This window comes from Corythoichthys intestinalis, chromosome 14, assembly GCF_030265065.1.
Source record: "Corythoichthys intestinalis isolate RoL2023-P3 chromosome 14, ASM3026506v1, whole genome shotgun sequence".
Taxonomy (NCBI): Eukaryota; Metazoa; Chordata; class Actinopteri; order Syngnathiformes; family Syngnathidae; genus Corythoichthys; species Corythoichthys intestinalis.
The window spans coordinates 16,591,884-16,611,326 of NC_080408.1; the positions used below are offsets into that span (position 1 = coordinate 16,591,884).

The window sequence follows — 19,443 nt, forward strand, 5'->3', positions numbered from 1 at the left end:
GCAAAATATAAATGTGCTAGTTGTTTATTACACACTTTTGTGCTTTCAACAAAAGGAACAGTAGCCTATACAAAGCTAGAATTCTGCTCAAAAAGTAGCGGGTATTTAAGGATAATAATCCAACAACAATTTGCCTTCAGACCCCGTGTATTGGTCAGCTTTCTTTCAGAAAGAAAGAAGAAAAAAGAAGTCCTGTGCTAAAGAGAAAAGCACTCCCAATGACAAAGATTTTAACATGTATTTTACAAATAAAATGCCTCAATGAATCTTTTTTTTTTCTTATGAACGGCTTTCAAAAGCTATATTGGTGGATTTTCTCAAGTTAAAGCGCCACACAGAAATTAATAAATTTAATTGTGTAAGCAGGATCTGTGCGTTATTTTTATTATTTAATTACAGGTCTTTTAGCTCATTTCAATTTATTTAAATGGGCTATTATTTACTTTATTATGTGTTTGTATTTTACAAATGTGATGTAGTATTCATCTATATTGTATATTTTATGTTGTATAACTTTAGACCTTATGTGAATATTAGGTCCTTCTTGTTTTGTTGTGGTAGGAGGGTTTTGTATTGAACACGGGGCCGTGTTGGTTATTATTATAGCAGAGAAGACAACTGTAAAGCAACAAAGACAAGTCAACTGTGCCCCGATCTACCACTCAAGAGATCTGATGGACTCAAAAAGTGGGTTACGATTGCATATTAGTTTAAAAATCGACCGGATCCACCGTATTTTTACACGAGTGACTTTGCTAGCTAGTAGTATTGACGTAGGAGGCCGCGTCAAATAATAAACTCTGCCGTTCTTTTCGTGTGCATCGCGTTGAGCTGCTTCTGAGACGCGTCTAACACACGGCAGCACCGCGACTGGTGTGCATTGGCTGATTGACTTTAACGGCCGTGTTTCACTGCGTTCTCGCGGTGGCCACGTTGTCGTGCCGTTGACGTTTTTACTGTCCTACCATGTTGGTCCTCATTATAGTAGAGAAGACAGAGTAAATATAATCTACACAAAGAAACTGTAACCCAATCGACTCACAGCCTCGAAAAGTAAGGGTTACATTACGTCAGAAACTCGTTCGGTACGCCTCCGTTCCAAACCGAGCACCAAGTACCGAAACGGTTCAATACGAATACATGTACCGTTACACCCTTACTAGATATCCAATGCATTTTGACCAGGAGTGGGCGAATGAACGTTCATTCGATGGCAATGAAACTGGAGCATTCACAGCCAGTCCTTCTAGTTTAACATACCGTCATGGCCCGAATATAAGACGGTGTTTTTAGCATTGAAATAAGATTAAAAAAGTGGGGGTCGTCTTATATTCAAGGTCTAGACATTAAACCCATTTAAGATGCAAGAAGGCACCAGATATCATTGAAGCGATGTTCCGTCATGACAGATCTCAGCTACTCTCAAGTTTAACCAGTTTGCATTATTTTACTGGAATGTTTTTCCTTATTCAGATTTGTTTCAAGACTACAGTTAGAGTTAGATTTCACTTTGATGGTCAAAGCAGTTATTGCAATTTTGTTGTTTTATCACAATAGATTGGTATATTTAAATTTCAAAAACCAGAAGCCATACATTTACAAATGTTGATTGCACTTTAGTTTACATATTTCAATGTTCAGATATTAAGATTTGAATGAGGCAAAATAACATGCTTTTTCTCTCAAATATATTGTTATAATCATTTGTTGCAGATGTACTGTAATTATTTTCTGTATAAAAATTAATTTGGTGTTCAAAAGTCTTTTTTCAAACTTCGGTCTTGAAAAAGAGGGGTTCGTCTTATAATCAGGGCCGTCTTATATTCGGGCCAATACGGTAATTGGACGTATACCTATGTCAATGGAAAATTTAAGTTTGGGTCACTTCCTTTGAATTCCAGGGTACTTACAAGTCTCTTGTTACTTACTGTTGTTGATTTTGGGACATTTCTGGGTCAATTACTGTTTATTTTGGGTTACTTCCTGTTGAGTTTTGGCATTTATAGGTCACTTCCTGTTAATTTTGGTGCATTTAGGCGTCACTTTTGAGTTTGGGGTATTTCTGGGTCAATTACTGTTAATTTTGGGTTACTCACTGTTGATTTTGGGGCAATTAAGGGTCACTTCCTATTAACTTTGGTGTATTTACAGTATGAATGAGCTACAAGGCGCCTGACAGGTACAATAACGTCGTCAGGGGGGCGCATTGGAATCCCTAGTGGGCAGTTTCCAGCTCGTGGGCCGTACATTTGACACCCCTGTTCTAAAGGTTGCTTACCTGAAGAAGGTGACCTGGGCTCCGTACATCCAAGGCGTCAATGTCAAGCTGGGGTACTCTCCAAACGGAGGGACAATGGTGGTGAAGATGAGTGCTACAAGCACAAAGCTGGCAGGCAGGACAATCTGGGCCATCAACAAGACCATGATCAATAACTAACACTTTGTTTTTTTTCCCTAGAATCAGCCCAATGTTTATGAAAATATAAGCGTAAAGAAAAAACTCCTTTGATCTGGATATTCATACTAGATTTTAGAGCCTTTTCTGATATTTATGACAACAAAAACATCTAAAGAAATGAATGGATTTAATAAAATTCGGTAACTAGTTTTCCGGATCAAATTTGGGTACATTTATGATAGGTTCAAAACAGCCAAACAAAAATTTGATTTGGATCTTTCCTTAAAAGTTATGTAAAGAATGTAAATTGTTGGATTTAAAAATGGAAATAAAGCATAAAATAAATGGATAAATTCAAATCTTGATCTGATTCAAAATGCAAATACTTGCTGTAGCCCCAAAACATTGTAAATGAATTTAGGATAAATTTGATTTGTCGCTAAAACAACAAAACCATTTAATGAAACGTGACAACATACTGTAGATAGCTGGATGACAGATATTTCTCTAGCATGAGTATTTTTAGCACTGATTTGCATTCAATTTGGTGTATATTACTTCAAATAGTCAATTACGAATTAATCATGATCTGGAATGCAAAATTGTAACCCTGATATAACTACCGACCCTTCCTCCATCCACCCTGTCAGTTAGTGTTGTGCAGTTTGCGCATACCTGCGCCACAAAATCTTTGTGACTGCGAGTCGCATGATGGAACCTCTTGACAAGCAGCGCGTGAAACTGTTTCAGAACCAGCCAGGCTCCTTTAACTTGCCTGGAGCCTTTTCCGGCGCTGCAGTCCAACGTGGCAGGCAGCGTAACGCTGTGAGCTTGAGTGGCATCGTAGCGATCTGTAGTTGATGCACAAGGGCAGCGTTGAAAAAATAAAAACACTTAAGAGCTTGTGGTTAGGCAGAGTATCGAGGAAGCGACTTGGAAAGGCAGAGAAGAGAGCAGCTGTGACTACAAATCGTTTGCCTAATTACATAAGTGGATAAAGCATTTTTTTTTAAAGATATTGTGTCGCAATATTAATATTCAAAATATACCAGTTATTTCAAATTTTTGTAGGTTTTTTTTTCTTCATTTCTGTGTAAATTTTCATTAATGCTATTGATAGTAATTCACAAAGGATGAATTATGGCTGTCATGTCGCTTCCTGTCATCTTCCGAAAAATATAAAACAAATTACGAATTATGAAAATAACACATTTTTTTTTTTAATTTATCCAAAGAAATAAAAATTATACAAACTGTATTTGTAATATTTAGAACTTTAGAAAGTAGGTATATGTATCACAGAATTATCATTATTAATGAATAGTAATAACATCCTGTCAGTTATCATGATAACTAATTCATATGCATCATACAGGGCCCCAGAGGTTTCAAAGTTTCTGTCACAATTAGTGCTGCAAGGATTAACTCGAGTAATTCGATTTGAAAAAAGCTTCAAATAAAATTTGTTGCTTCGAGAATTCGTTTAATTAGAGTGGCGTTGTAATGGTTTGTTTTGAAAGTTGTAATTAGTTGCATTTAGTTTTATTGATTTGGCTGGATACACTGCCCTCTATTTGCAACAGTGAAAATGACAAAACTCATTTAACATGGCTACACCCTGTTAAGAACAATATCAGGTATGTTTTTGTTTTATGTTTTGTTTTATGTTAGGTTTATGTTTTTAATGCATTCCTAATTTAGTTTATAGGTATATTTAGCCGTTTTTGTGGGAATATGTGTTTGAACGATTTGTTAAGAGCATTGTTAAAAAAAAGTTACCATTTTAAAGCATTTAAGCTAGCATAATTTTGCCGTGCTAGTTAGCCAATTGTTCTTTTGTTGTACATACAGTGCTGGCCAAAAGTATTGTCACCCCTGCAATTCTGTCAAATAGTGCTCAGTTTCTCCCAGAAAATGATTGCAATTACAAATGCTTTGGTAGTATTTGGTATCTTCATTTATTTTGCCTACAATAAAAAACACAAAAGAGAATGGGAAAAATGTTAAATCATTTTCATTTTACACAAAACTCCAAAAATGGGCCGGACAAAAGTATTGGCACCCTTTGAAAAATAATGTGATGCTTCTCTAATTTGTGTAATCAACAGCACCTGTTACTTACCTGTGGAACATAAAAGGTGGTGGCAATAACTGAATCACACTTGCAGCCAGTTAAAATGGATTAAAGTTGACGCAGCATCTGTCCTGTGTCCTTGTGTGTACCACATCGAGCATGGAGAAAAGAAGAAGACCAAAGAACTGTCTGAGGACTTGAGAAGCACAATTGTGAGGAAGCATGGGCAATCTCAAGTCTACAACTCCATACCCAAAGACCTAAATGTTCCTCTGTCTACAGTGCGCAGTGTCATTAATAAGTGTAAAGCCCATGACTGTAGTTAACCTCCCTAGATGTGAACAGAAAAGAAAAATTGACAAGAGATTTCAAGGAAAGATTGTGTGGATGGCGAAAAAGAAGCTCGACTAACATCCAAACAAGTTCAAGCTGTCCTGCAGTCCGAGGGTACAACAGTGTCAACCCGTACTATCCGTCGGCGTCTGAATGAAAAGGGACTCTATGGTATGATATCTGGGAAGACCCCACTTCTGACCCAGAGGCACAAAAAAGACAGGCTGAAGTTTGCTAAAACTTACCTGAGAAAGCCAAAAACGTTTTGGAAGAATGTTCTCTGCTCAGATGAGACAAAAGTGGAGCTTTTTGAGAAAAGGCATCAACATAGAGTTTACGGGGGGGAAACGAGGCCTTCGAAGAAAAGAACACGGTCCCCACAGTCAAACATGGTGGAGGTTCCTTGATGTTTTGGGGTTGCTTTGCTGCCTCTGGCATTGGACTGCTTGACCGTGTGCATGGCATTATGAAGTCTGAAGGCTACCAACAAATTTTGCAGCATAATATAGGGCCCAGTATGAGAAAGCTGCGTCTCCCTCAGAGGTCATGGGTCTTCCAGCAGGACAATGACCCAAAACACACTTCAAAAAGCACTAGAAAATGGTTTGAGAGTAAGCACTGGAGTCCAGACCTGAATCCCATAAAACACCAGTGGAGAGATCTGAAAATGGCAGTTTGGAGAAGACACTCTTCAAATCTCAGAGACCTGGAGCAGTTGGCCAAAGAAGAATGCTCTAAAATTCCAGCAGAGCACTGTAGAAAACTCATTGATGGATACCGGATACAGTTATTTTGTCTACAGGTTGTGCTACCAAGTATTAGGCTGAGGGTGCCAATACTTTTGTCCAGCCTATTTTTGGAGTTTTCTGTAAAATGATAATGATTTAATTTTTTTTTTTTTCATTGTCTTTTGTGTTTTGTCATTGCAAGCAAAATAAATGAAGATATTACTACCAAAGCATTTGTAATTGCAATCATTTTCTGGGAGAAATTGAGCATTATCTGGCAGAAGTGCAGGGGTGCCGATTCTTTTGGACAGCACTTTTGATCTTCATTCATTATTTATTTATTTAATTTTTTGAATACCTTTTGAGGCAAAGCTCAGATATTTTGTTTTTAAATGAAAGTGCAATTCTGCATAGTTTGAAAAAACACTCGAGAATTTTATTTTGTATTTGCATTTAATGCTCTTTTGAAAGTGCAATCTTAGCAAGACTTTGTTTTACATCTCCTAAAGTTGATTCCTCAACACAATAAATGTAGTAATTATTCAAACTAACTAGTTGATAGATTAATCGACTACTAAAATAATAGCCCGAGTCACAATGACAAAAAATTCTGAATGGTTCATCAAAAAAATGTAGAAGGGGTTAAAATACTTGCTCGCTATACAGCCAATATATTCTGGCAGGCTACATCAATAATGGATGAGCCAGCTACAGTATATTTACAAAGCCAGGCGAGAAAAATCGATAAAAGTTTAAGTATCATTTCACCCATGTCTGACCTTCATCTACTCCTGCTGCATTTTTTCTCCACTGCAACATCCACTCTTCTACCGATGAGAAGCGGGAAGGGAAAACACAGGTGACAAACACAAAGCACATCACAGTGGAAAGAAATACAAAGGTGGCGCACGAGTGTGGTTTGATATTTACCAGCAGTGGCAGCATTGGTCGCTAATGCTTCGCCATCTGCTGTCACTTTTAGGAAGATCTGCAAAGATAGAAGTGATCTATGTGTATATAATACAAATTCCGTAAAAATGTAATCATGCTGCAACTGAAAATCAATAATTTACAGTTGTGGAAAAAAATGGACAGTATATTGATACCTGAAAGTTGTTTCTAACATTTTTGTTTACCACATGAAGCAACACAAGAGTATCAAAATTTTGGGGGCAACTCACAGTAGGATGTAGTGCAAACTACAACCACAACAATAAAAATGTTTGATTTGTCTTAAAAGAAAAACTCTACAATAAATTCTAATTTTGATTGAACCTAAGCACATTACAAACTGATACACAGTGGTATGAAAAAGAATCTGAACCTTTTGGAATTTCTCAAATTTCTGCATAAAGTCACAATCAAATGTGATCTGATCTTTGTCAAAATCACACAGATGAAAAAAAACAGCGTGCTTTAACTAAAACCACCCGGACATTTATAGGTTTTCATATTTTAATGAGGATAGTATGCAAACAATGACAGAAGGGAGAAAAATACGTAAGTGAACCATCACATTTAATATTCAGGAGTAATCTTGGCCCATTCTTCTCTACAAAACTGCTGTAGTTCAGTCAGTTTCCTGGGATGTCTGGCATGAATCGCTGTCTTTAGGTCATGCCACAGCATTTTAATGGGGTTCAAGTCTGGACTTTGACTTGGCCACTCCAGAACGTGTATTTTGTTCTTCTGAAACCATGCTAAGGTTGATTTATTTCTGTGTTTTGGATCATTGTCTTGTTGCAGCATCCATCCTGTTTTTAGCTTCAACTGTCTTAGCAGAAGGCCTCAGATTTTCCTGCAAAACATCCTGACAAACTTTTGAATTCATTCTCCCATCAATGATTGCAAGTTGTCCAGGCCCTGAGTTAGCAAAACAGCCCCAAATCATGATGCTCCCTCCACCATGCTTCAAGGTGGGGATTAGCTGCTGATGTTGGTGAGCTGTTCCATTTATCCTCCACACATGAAGTTGTGTGTTACTCCAAAACAGTTCAACTTGGTTTCATCAGTCCACAAAATATTTTGTCAAAACTTCTTTGGAGTGTCCAAGTGCCTTTTTGCGAACATTAAACGAGCAACAATGGTTTTTTTTTTTTTCAGACAGCAGTGGCTTCCTCCATGGAGTCCTCCCATGAATACCATTCTTGGCCAAAGTTTTACATATAGTTGATGTGTGCACAGAGATATTGGACTGCGCCAGTGATTTCTGTCTGTCTGTCTGTTTAGCAGACACTCTAGGTTTCTTTTTACCTCTCTGAGTATTCTGCGCTGAACTCTTGGCATCATCTTTGGTGGACGGCCACTCCTTGGGAGAGAAGCAACAGTGCCCAACTCTCTCCATTTGTAGACAACTTCTCTGACTGTCGATTGATGAACATCCAGACTTTTAGAGATGGTTTTGTATCCTTTCTCTGCGTTATACAAATCAACAATCCTTGATCGCAGGTCTTCAGACAGCTCTTTTGACCGAGCCATGATGCATATCAGACAATGCTTCTTGTCAAGACAATTCTTACCTGGTGTGTGTTTTACAGTGGGCAGGGCAGCTTTAAACCACTCATCAGTGATTGGGCACACACCTGACTGTCAAAAAAATTTGTTTCAATTGCTCTTTAAGTCTCATTAGGAAGAGGGTTCACCTACTTATTTTTCCATCCTTTTGTCATTGTTTGCATGATACTGTCATTAAAATATGAAAATCTATAAATGTATGGCTGATTTTAGTTAAAGCAGACACCGTTTTTACATCTGTGTGATTTTGACAAAGATCAGACATTATGGTGATTTCATGCAGAAATGTAAGAAATTCCAAAAGGTTCAGATACTTTTTCCAACCACTGTAACTGTGTTTTGCCTGAGACCCGTTAAACATGTACCTCCTCGAGGGATGTGTCAGAGATGCCAAAGCTGCTGAGACCCATGTCATCAAGGGTCTCTTCCAACTCCCTAAAAAGGCTGGCATAAGCACGGTGCTTGAAACCTCGACTGGGCAACAGAAAGTTGAGCTCCTGACCGATGGCCTCGATAAGCTTAGCCTCGGGGACGTGGTGGTGGATGAGGCTGCTGATGCTGTCCAGATCCCCTGTGGACATCACAAAGGTTATTTTTTTCCTATGTTTTGTCAGCATATTGATGGTGATGTGATGTATGGAACTCACCATCTAGGACACGTTCAGCGTTCTGGCACAGGTTCTGGGACTGATCCTTGTGCCTGGTGCAAATAGAGCAAGTGCAGGAACAGTCAGAGGCGCAGTCACAGTCATTCTGTCAGGAAGAGAATATGCAGAAAAGTTATTACGTTTATTAGTTAGTTGATAAGTATACTTACTTTGGTATAATTATCATTATTTTTGGGTAATTGTCCAAGAGCAATAACATGGATCTACTGTCTCAGAGCGAGCAATACGGGGTTTTTTTTGTTTTTGTTTTTGTTACCTTGCACTTACATAGTAAAACTGGATACACCTTTTCAAAAATGTGTAAGTACTGAGAAGCTCACCTCCTTCTTCTTGAGGTCCTTCATCCGTCGCACCAGCGTCAGGTAGAAGCCAGCGCCGAAGCAGTTCTTGAGAAAAAGCGGCGAGCCGCAGCAGTGCAACCGACCTTTAGAGATGATGGCGATGCGGTCACTCAACAGGTCGGCCTCATCCATGTGATGTGTGGACAGGATCACCGTGCGTCCTGTAAAATAACTGGTTAACGTGTGTCAACAAGAAGTTGTTAAACAAGTCTTTTTCTGGACATACCGCATCGATATTTCAACAGAAGGTCCCAAATAGACCTCCTGGAGTAAGGATCCACGCCGGAAGTGGGTTCATCCAGGATGACCACCTTAGAACCGCCAACGAATGCCATGGCAACGGACAACTTCCTCTGCATGCCACCTGTTGATGTGAAATAAGAGGCTTTGAGAGCGTTTCCACATACATGTCACAATAAAATGTTGACTCCCGACCTGATAGGTTCTGGGCCTCGTCGTCCCGCTTGTGTGGTAGGCCCAGGTCCATCAGCATGTCCTCAACCTCTTTCCGTGCCTCGGCCTGCGTGCGACCTTTGAGCAGTGAGTAGAACAAGATGTGTTCCTCCACTGTCAAACTGGAAGCCAAACAAGAACAAGAGGAATTGAAGATGTGACCACTTTCCTTGCATATTTACAATTGCAAAAGTGGATCTATTCTTGAAATTATTTTTGGCTATCGGACTAATCACTTTTATTTTAAATGTAGATAAGATACATACTGCTAAAAAATGTAGGCAACATTTGAAAAATGTAGTGTTCCTTTTTTTGCAGTGTATCGTAGACTTCACCATCAGTTGACAAGACAACTCCCACAGACTTTGCGCCACGCCCTTCCGTAGGGGGGCTGGCCTATAGAGCGTTGAGGTGGCTTTCACTATGATAAACTCAAACACACGCTGCATTCTTACGCCGGATTTAGGTGGAAATACGATGAAGGTTTTACTGCATACAAGCAGGCAGGAGTGTTGCTTGAGTGATTTGGTCAACGATTCAAGGTATGTACAGTGATACCTCAGCTCATGAACATAATTGGTTCCCAGAAAGTGTGTGTAAGGCGAAAAGTTCGTCTTCCGAACATTTATTTCCCATAAGAAACCATTAAAATGAGAATAATCCGTTCCCAGGTACCCATAAAACATAATTTTCTACTAAATAAGCCTTAAAACTACACAAAAATATACCTTATTTTATGTATAATAAATGTGCTATTGTATTATAATTAAATAAATAAACTGTACTGTATAATAAAGTCGTTTTATTTACCTTTGTGATGGTAGTTGATGGCTTGATGGAATGGAGTGGGAGGAGGAGGGAGGGAGGGAGGGAGTTACTGTTTGGAAGGAGAGTGTTACCGGCAAAGTGCGCAGTTAGCGGAGACTCCAGTGCTGTGCCCCCCACATGCTTTTGGTTGTTCATAAAAGTGCCCACAAAAAGCCATCCGACGCCTCTGGGTGTTTGTATGCACGCCGCCACCTTTCTGGAGAGGAAATCGGGCGAACCGAAGACAACCGACGACAACGAGCCAACGTGACTCGCCGGTCCACTTCTCACTACGGTGGGAAGCTGAAAGCACCACCAATTACCAGTCGAGGGCGAATTGGTAACACGAGTCACCTTCCATAAGGACTGTAGGTAACTTTTTTTCAGTCCCATAATAGCAAAAGTACACTCAATATGGTCCAAAATGTCTATCAAACACAAACCACGTCCGCACTCAACGAAAGTGAGGGGACGAACTGGGACGCCGTGAGCGTGCGTCAGCTTCTCGTGGCGCTTTTCGACCGCGTGAATTGGTTCGTCCGCCGAAAACTAGTTCGTCAGCAGAGACTATATGCTCGCGAATTTAATGTTCTTGAGGCGAAAAGTTCGTGAGCTTAAGCGTCCGTGAGCTGAGGTATCACTGTATTTTATTTTTCGCACCATGCATGCACTTTGTAATGTTGTGAATACAATGAAATGAAAGGAAAAAGTTAGCATAACTTTAGCTTGAAATATTTACGTAAAATGAATGATAAGTGTTCGTTTTTTTTTTTTTTTTCTTTTAACTATGAGTCTAGACTTTTTACCTTCATATTTATAGAAACTCCGCGATTTAAGAATTTATTTGGCAGAATTATCAACTTAAAAAGCTCTTTGTTCTGTGATGGCCGCCATGTTGGATTAAACAATACCGTAACTTTGGCTTGAAATATTTACGTAAAATGAATGATAAATGCTCGTTATTTGCTTTTAATCAAGAATCTAGTCTGTTTCACATTCATATCTATAGAAATTCTGCGATTTAAGCATTTATTTGCAAGAATTTTCTACTTGAAAGGCTCCTTGTTTTGTGACGGCCACCATGTTGGATTAAACAATACCGTAAATTCGGCTTGAAATATTTACATATAATGAATGGTAGTTGCTCGTTCTTTGCTTTTAATCAAGAATGTAGTCTGTGTTACGTTCATATTTATAGAAATTCTGTGATTTAAGCATTTATTTGCAAGAATTTTCTACTTGAAAGGCACCTTGTTTTGTGACGGGTGCCATGGTGGATTAAACAATACCTTAACTTGAAATATTTACATAAAGTGAATGATAACTGCTCGTTTTTTGCTTTCAACCAAAAATCTAGTCTGTTTTACGTTCATATCTATAGAAATTACGTGATTTAAGCATTTATTTGCAAGAATAAAGCTCTTTGTTACGTGATGGCCGCCATGTTGGATTAAACAATACCGCAAATTCGGCTTGAAATATTTACATAAAATGAATGATAACTGCCCGTTTTTTGCTTTTAACCAAGAATCTAGACTGTTTTACGTTCATATTTATAGAAATTCTGCGATGTAAGCATTTATTTGCAAGAATTTTCAACTTTTAAAAAGTTCCTTGTTACGTCCACCGTTTTGGATTAAACAATACCATAAATTTGGCCTGAAATATTTATGTAAAATGAATGGTAACTTCCCGTTTTTGCTTTTAACCAAGAATCTAGACTGTTTTACATTCATATTTATAGAAATTCTGCGATCTAAGCATTTATTTGCAAGAATGTTCTACTTGAAAAGCTCCTTGTTTTGTGATGGCCGCCATGATGGATTTTGTATCTCTACACAATAGCAGAATTCAACCTAAATATGTGATTGTGTACAGAAAAATGCAAATTTTGCTTTTGTTGAGTAAAATTAAGATAATTCTGCATGCTTTGCTCAAGTATTAAGTTTGTGATGTGAAAATTGAGTGATTTATTAGCTGTTGAAAACATTCCCTAAATTAAAAAAACAATTAAGTTGCTATTTTGGGCAAAAACTTACATGATATGTTAAATATAGGTGGTTATCTCTGCATTTTGTGATTTTTGTGCATCAAGCGTAAAATTTGAAAATTGTATAGCCACTTTAAGTTTTGTTATACTTGTATAAAAATAATTAATAAGTATTTTAAAAGGGGACGACTTTGAAATTTTGATGTCGCTGCTCATGGAGACTCATATGTGCGTGCTGTTTTGGTTTTAGGTCATTAGCAGCTTTGGTTTTGAAAATATTTGAATTTTAAGTTTTTGAAAATAGACCCCCTACGGATCAGCCCTGTGTCCCATCAACTGATAGTGAAGTCTGTGAAGTACAGTATATTATTTGTATGGGGTATCTATTTCATTCCCCCTTTATTACATTTTTAAAAGGTTCTTAATTCTGAGCTTGGGCTTCATTCTGGGCTTTGTGCTTAAGTTTGAACATTTTCCCTGTGCTATGTGGACACTCACTGATTGAAGAGGATGTTGTACTGAGGACACATCCCCAAGGATGTCCGCACAGCATCCATGTCGGTGCGAATGTCTCTTCCATAGATATAAGCGGAGCCGGATGTGGGTGGGAAAAGGCCAGTGAGGATGGACCTGTATAGAAGACAAATATATAACAATATTGCAGGAGTAGTACACAACAAATAAAATGGTTGGGTCATACATGGTGGTGGTCTTCCCGGCGCCATTGTGCCCCAGGAAGGAGGTAATCTGACCCTCAAAGAAATTGAGGCTGAGGCAGTCGACAGCAGGACGAGAACTCCCTGGGAATACCTTGACTAATTCCTGGATGCGCACCCCCATTGTCACATTCACTGGATCGGGTTCAAACAACATGAGACCTGCCAGAGCAAAGCATTGCATCGCATTACAAACTTTCATTAAAAAAAAAAAAAAGAAAAAAAAAGAGAAAACAAAATGACTAGTTTTAATAGCTTCTATAATGGAAACTCACTGGCATAACCATTAATTATGCGCTGTATCTAAAACAATTTGGCCTCTCGTGAATCGAAAAATTAATAATGAGCCATAATATATATATATACACATTTAATGTTATTATTATTATTATAATCATTATTATAATTGTTTTTTATTAGTTTAGTGATATAACTGATACAATATCATCGAAAAGATGGGTTTAGTAAATGTACAAGCGTGTATCAGTCATGTAACACCTTCCTAGTCCACCAGATGGTAGCATCAGTGTGTTCTGTGCACTTGTCAAAGGTTTCCTCACCTTTTCTCTCAAAGCCATTTTCATCCTCATCCTCTTTCTCCTTCTCCTCCTCCTGTTTCAGCCACTGTTTCTCCCGTTCAAGACGGTCCCGCTTGCTTTGGTGCTTGCAGGTTTTTTTGCTGGCTGAGCCGTTGCAGGTGTTGACTGTGTCAATAGGACAGTCAGCACTTTCAGGGTCCTTTTCTGCTTTGTCTGCTTCTGGAACAACTGTGAAACGAAACAATATACTACTGTATCATTCAAAAATGGGAAACAGTCCAGTGTCATGCAAATGAGCCTTTGCTCAACCACCTCAGTCTACATCTTGGTCACCAGCTTGGCTTTGGTCACCATGACAGCCAGCGTGTGATTTGTAAGGTCACACATCATCACAACATCAATTACTTCACCGAATATTCAAGTGCTGGATTATGCCAGTTATGTGCGTGGAAATGCAATGTCACGGCAAGATTATGTAAATTAGAGAGATTTATTTCAGGAAATGGGCTGGGAACAAAAGGTATACTTGGTTGTTTCATGTTACACTTAATTGGTGGATATGCATTTCGGAGACCCATAATTTGTAGACAATCAATCTAAAATTATGTTTTCACACGTCTTTGTTAATACATTAATTGTGTGCACTTGTGAGCAGTCTTAGCTTTTACCTGGGTCATCCTTTGAAGCAGGTGCAGAGGAAGCGTTGTGCCAATAGGAAGGCTGCAGGGGGAAATAGAATGGCCGACCAATGCCATATTGACCTAGACAAAAGGGCAAGCATTAGTGTGTAATCTTGTTAGCGAAATATTTAAGCAGGGCCGAGAACGAAAAGTGGCACTTGGTAATTTTGCCATGTGGCATTTATTTATTTATTTTTTTTTGCCATGTGGCATTTTTGGGGTATGTGGCAAAATGGATTTTGGCATGTGGCATTTTTTTGCCATGCGGCAAAATTAATTTTGCCATGTGGCATTTTTTTGGGGGGTACATGGCAAAATTGATTTTGGCATGTGGCATTTTTTTTGCCCTGTGGCAAAATAAATTTTGGCATGTGGCATTTTTTTCCCACGTGGCATTTTTTGGTATGTGGTAAAATTGATTTTACCGTGTGGCCTTTTCTTGGCATGTGGCAAAATTGATTTTGCCATGTGGGATTTTTTATGGTAGTGTATGTGGTAAAATGGAATTTGGCATGTGCATTTTTTTTGCAATGTGGCATTTTTGTTTCCCATGTGGCCTTTTTTTGGCATGTGACAAAATGGATTTTGGTATATGGCATTTTCTTTGCCATGTGGCAAAATTGATTTTGCCGTGTGGCCTTTTTTTGGCATGTGGCAAAATGGATTTTGGTATGTGGCCTATATTTTTTTTTGCCGTGTGGCAAAATTGATTTAGCCATGTGGCATTTTTTTTTTTGCCATGTGGCCAAATGGATTTTAGCATGTGGCCTATATTTTTTTGCCGTGTGGCAAAATTGATTTTGCAATTTTTTAATTTTTTTTTTGCATTTTTTGGTATGTGGCCAAGTTGATTTCGGCATGTTGCATTTTTTTGCCATGTGGCAAATGGATTTTGGCATGAGGCATTTTTTTCCCATGTGGATTTTTTTTTTATGGTATGTAGCAAAATTGATTCTGGTATGTGGATTTTTACTTTATAAGTGGCACTTTTGTTTTTTGAATATAGCGTTTTTGCAGGCCATGCACGTCCATGCCATTGACCGCTATGCATGTCCAAATTTTCCATTAATTTTAAATGGCACATACCAAATACCACTTTTCGTTCTTGCTGTCTCTCAAATATTTACTTAATTTATCTAACTAGCAAGCTAGCTTCAGTATCTCAATCTACCTATGTTCTTTCTTTCCTGGGTAGCGAGCCAACTAGTCTAAAAATTATCTTAAGACTGAAGCTTTACCTGGAAAGACGTTGTCCAGGTACCAGGCCAGGAATCCATAGAGCACGGCGTCCAGTGCCATCATTAGGATTGATGTGATGAAGGAGTAGGTGTCCTTCTCCAGCGGGCTGGTCTGGATATTGTCCCACTGCAGGCCCAAGCCCTGCTCCTCATAGCGTGACAGGTACTCTGTCCCAAAGCCAAACGCCACGGGAGACAGAAGACTCTGCAGAGACAGTGGGCAATGTGTTCATCACAGAACATCTCTTAAAACGTGTTCCGTGGTTTACGTACAGCGGCCATCTTCATGTTGGCAGTGATTCGGTCCTGCCAGGCAAAGCACAGCACGTGGGGAAGGTAGAGGGTAAAGTAGAGCACACCACTGCACGCCGCTGCCAGATTGGCCTTATTGAAGAACACGCTCATGAGGAAGCACTGCATGATGGTGGCCACCGTGAACATCATCAGGAAGAGGAAAACAAGCAACGGGTTGCTGTAGTTCAGCACCTTGCCACCCTAGAATTGGGTCAAAAGATATACTGTAGGCGCCTTCTTAAAATAATTACTCAAGTCATTCTTCCCCATATTTTTCAGTAAACATAAAAATTGAACCACTTTAGGAAATTTTCATATTTATGATCAATTTAGATTTTTTTTTCTTCTTTTTTTTTGTGGGGGCGGGCTCGATTATATTTACTTCTTTGTAGAGGTGCAACAATTAGTTAAACTATTTTGATAAACACTTAGTCTTTTAAGACCTTCTTCACCTTAAATCTGTCTAAATTCTTAAAATTATAACATATATATAACTTCTCAGTAGTAAATATTAGATTTCTTCATTACATTTTTGTTAAGTCGAACAAAAATGAACATTTTGCCAATTTTCAGACGTCTTGTTGTCTAAACTAGTTTCTTAACAAGGCTGCAACAACTAATCGATTAAGTCGAATAATAAATTAGTTCCCAACGAATTGATAATCCGATAATTGATACAGCTGTAGACTACAGATAGCGCAAAAACCTGATATATTATTTTTGAAGGAAATAGTCACCTATTTTGTCTTCCTTGTTACTTACAACATGCATAAAAAAACGTCAAGTTAAGTTGTGAAGGTAATTGAAAAAAGTGACATTTATCCGATGAATCGTTTAATTAATCGTCAGATTAATCGATTATGAAAATAATCATTAGTTGCAGTCCTTCTTCTTGGCTGTTTTTGCTTGGTTGTAAGTAGAGATGTCCTGATCGATCGGGTCCGATCACGTCATTTTCAAAGTATCGGAATCGGCAAAAATATATGGGACATGCATTTTTTTAATATATATATATTTTTTTTTAATTCAATCGTTTTCTAATTGTATTTAACGTTATAGACATAATATGTTACACTCTTCCAGAGTCTTTAGTTTAAGCTTCATGTAGGGTTATCAAATTTATCGCGTCAACGGCGAGAATTAATATTTTTTACATTTATCACGTTACAATAATTTAACACGTTACAATATTTAATGCAATTGACGCACGTGCTGCATGACCCACCCACGCAATGACGCATTCAATCTATAATGGCACCGTTTTACCCATTCAGTATATGGAGCTAAAAGGCAGCATGAAATGAGTAGAGTGAATTTTGGCAGCCTTTGGAGCCTTTTTTAAAATGGCTAAAGCCTTACAATTCCTCTCCCATCGATTAGAATAATCATGGGAAACAATGTGGGGAAGAAAGGTAGTAGTTGATCTTTTTCTTAACTCCCTATGTAATTTCCCAATGCAGAGAAGATATATCAATTGGTACCACGACGCACAGTCATGGTTGCACTTCCCATCATGCATTTGGGTAGAAGTTAAATGGCTACAGTATCATTTACTGAAAGCTCAACAAATACACTAGATGACAATATTTAGTCACAATATACAAAGTCACATTTATCCTTTAAGAATTACAAGTCTTTCTTTCTGTGAATCCCTCTCACAGAAAGAATGTTAATAATGTAAATGCCATCTTGAGGATTTATTGTCAAAATAAACAAATGCAGTACTTATGTACTGTATGTTGAATGTACTGTATATATTCGTCCGAGTTTTATTCATTTTTTTCTTAATGCATTGCCAAAATGTATGTGATCGGGAAAAATTATCGGGAATGATTGGAATTGAATCGGGAGCAAAAAAAAAAAAAAAAAGCAATCGGATCGGGAAATATCGGAATCGGCAGATACTCAAACTAAAACGATCGGATCGGGAGCAAAAAAACATGATCGGAACAACCCTAGTAGTAAGTCATCTCACTTAGCTAGGTAATGCATCTAAATATTTTTGTAGCCTACAGTACTTGTACTTAATTCAATCTCTTAGTTATTAGGTAGCTAGATATTGATTTCCTTATTTAATACTCATTTGGTATGCAGTTATATTTTACATACTTACTTATTTAGAAGCGGGTCGAACTATAGCCTATGATCTAGTGAGAACAGTAGCGATATATTTACTTCTTAGGATATTTTTTCTTGGTAGTAAGTTATCTCACTGATTAGACTGTTGCTAGATATTTTTTGTATGTACTTAATTCATTATGTTCTCAGTTAATGTTAAATAAGTAGCTAGATATTTGTTTATTTAGTTAGTTATGTGGATCATTAGTAATAAGTTGGTTACCCAATTAAACAGCAATTGACTGACATTTAGCTGCAGTAGCAAGCTAGCCAGCTGCTTATTAGGTCAGTTTGTTATTTTGCTACCTAGTAGCTAAAGTAGTTAGCTACCAACTCACCACAATGATGGAGGTGAGCAGCGCTGTGCTGACTGCCATAGTGACAAAGCTGTCAATGAACCAGGTGCACCAGAAGACGCTGTTGGTCACCCCCATGGCTTTGAGGGTCTCCTTGAGGCGCAGTTCCTTTTCCAAAACGATGCTCTTTACCGTCATGGATACGGAGTAGATCCATGCCAGCACCATGAACATCGGGAAGCAGCGGTTCAGCGTGATCATGAAGCTGACGGTCAGTCAGGGAGAGGTTACGCTTTGTTAATGCAGGTTTTGTGGAAAAAGTTAGCTGGTTAATTAGCTGCTAAATAGGAAGCTACTTACAAAATTAGGTAACCTACTCAATTAGTTAGTAGTAAATTAGTAAGATACCTACATTTTTCCCTGACAAGGTAGATGTGGTGGCAGTTTGTTACATACTTATCTAGATAGTTCCTTAACAATGTTGTTAATCTTACTTTCAAAAAAGTCATTAATTACAGTTACAAATTACTTCTCCCAAAAAGTAATTGCGTTAGTAACTCAGTTACCTGAATGTAAGAGTAATTAGTACCTTGGCAAAGTAACTGGTGATAATTTTCATGTTTTTTTTTTTTTTCTAAAAAAAAAAAATAATAAAAAAATAAACAGGTCACACAATGTGAAGTTTAAAGGGTTTTTGGGACAGTTCGCCCTAGCCCAATTCTTTACCCTAAATTTAACTAGACACAAGGGTATTGCGGATATTGCGATAACTAGATTTTAACCTTTGCTATATTTGGAAGTCATTGAATGTTGTGAATCAACCGTTAAAATTGTTAAAATTGCTCCCGTTATTGCATTAGTTCCCTTTTGTCTACTTTCATTTAAAGATAGCTTTAAGTCAAGATTTAGGAGCATTTTAGATAAAAAGTTACTTAGGTTCGCTAGGAAGGTTCTCTACAACAGAGCCTCCCTGAGAAGTCTACTGCTTTAAGGTGGCGGCTGTTTACTAAAGCATTTAGTTCTTATACATGTTGCTAATGCCGCCGTGTCTGTCATCTGCATCTAGTTCTATATTCATGTGATATCTACCGTAGCATCATGTGGGCATAGTTTGTAGGCTATCGGCTACAGTCAGGTATTATTGGAGCCACCTAGCATTGCTTTTGCAACAGCATCACAACTCCCTTGCCTCCACCACTGCTCTGCTCTCTGGTCTCCGGGAGTCCGTCTCTCTCAGACTTTTCTCGCGTCATTCA

The 19,443-nt window shown here is 38.2% G+C and overlaps 1 protein-coding gene across 1 annotated transcript in view; it reads right to left on the bottom strand.

Annotated features, from left to right (window-relative positions):
- Positions 1–19,443, bottom strand: part of LOC130930078 (retinal-specific phospholipid-transporting ATPase ABCA4) — a 71,778-nt gene that overhangs the window by 22,734 nt on the left and 29,601 nt on the right. Inside the window, exons 15-30 of the mRNA XM_057857792.1 lie at positions 18,230–18,452; positions 15,753–15,974; positions 15,480–15,684; positions 14,230–14,322; positions 13,583–13,789; positions 13,007–13,184; positions 12,805–12,936; positions 9,492–9,631; positions 9,283–9,420; positions 9,036–9,217; positions 8,695–8,800; positions 8,413–8,618; positions 6,464–6,521; positions 6,313–6,360; positions 3,074–3,249; positions 2,279–2,403 (exon numbers count right to left, since the gene is read on the bottom strand). Of these exons, the coding sequence (XP_057713775.1) occupies positions 2,279–2,403; positions 3,074–3,249; positions 6,313–6,360; positions 6,464–6,521; positions 8,413–8,618; positions 8,695–8,800; positions 9,036–9,217; positions 9,283–9,420; positions 9,492–9,631; positions 12,805–12,936; positions 13,007–13,184; positions 13,583–13,789; positions 14,230–14,322; positions 15,480–15,684; positions 15,753–15,974; positions 18,230–18,452 (2,439 nt within the window). The remainder of the gene's footprint in view (positions 1–2,278; positions 2,404–3,073; positions 3,250–6,312; positions 6,361–6,463; positions 6,522–8,412; positions 8,619–8,694; positions 8,801–9,035; positions 9,218–9,282; positions 9,421–9,491; positions 9,632–12,804; positions 12,937–13,006; positions 13,185–13,582; positions 13,790–14,229; positions 14,323–15,479; positions 15,685–15,752; positions 15,975–18,229; positions 18,453–19,443) is intronic.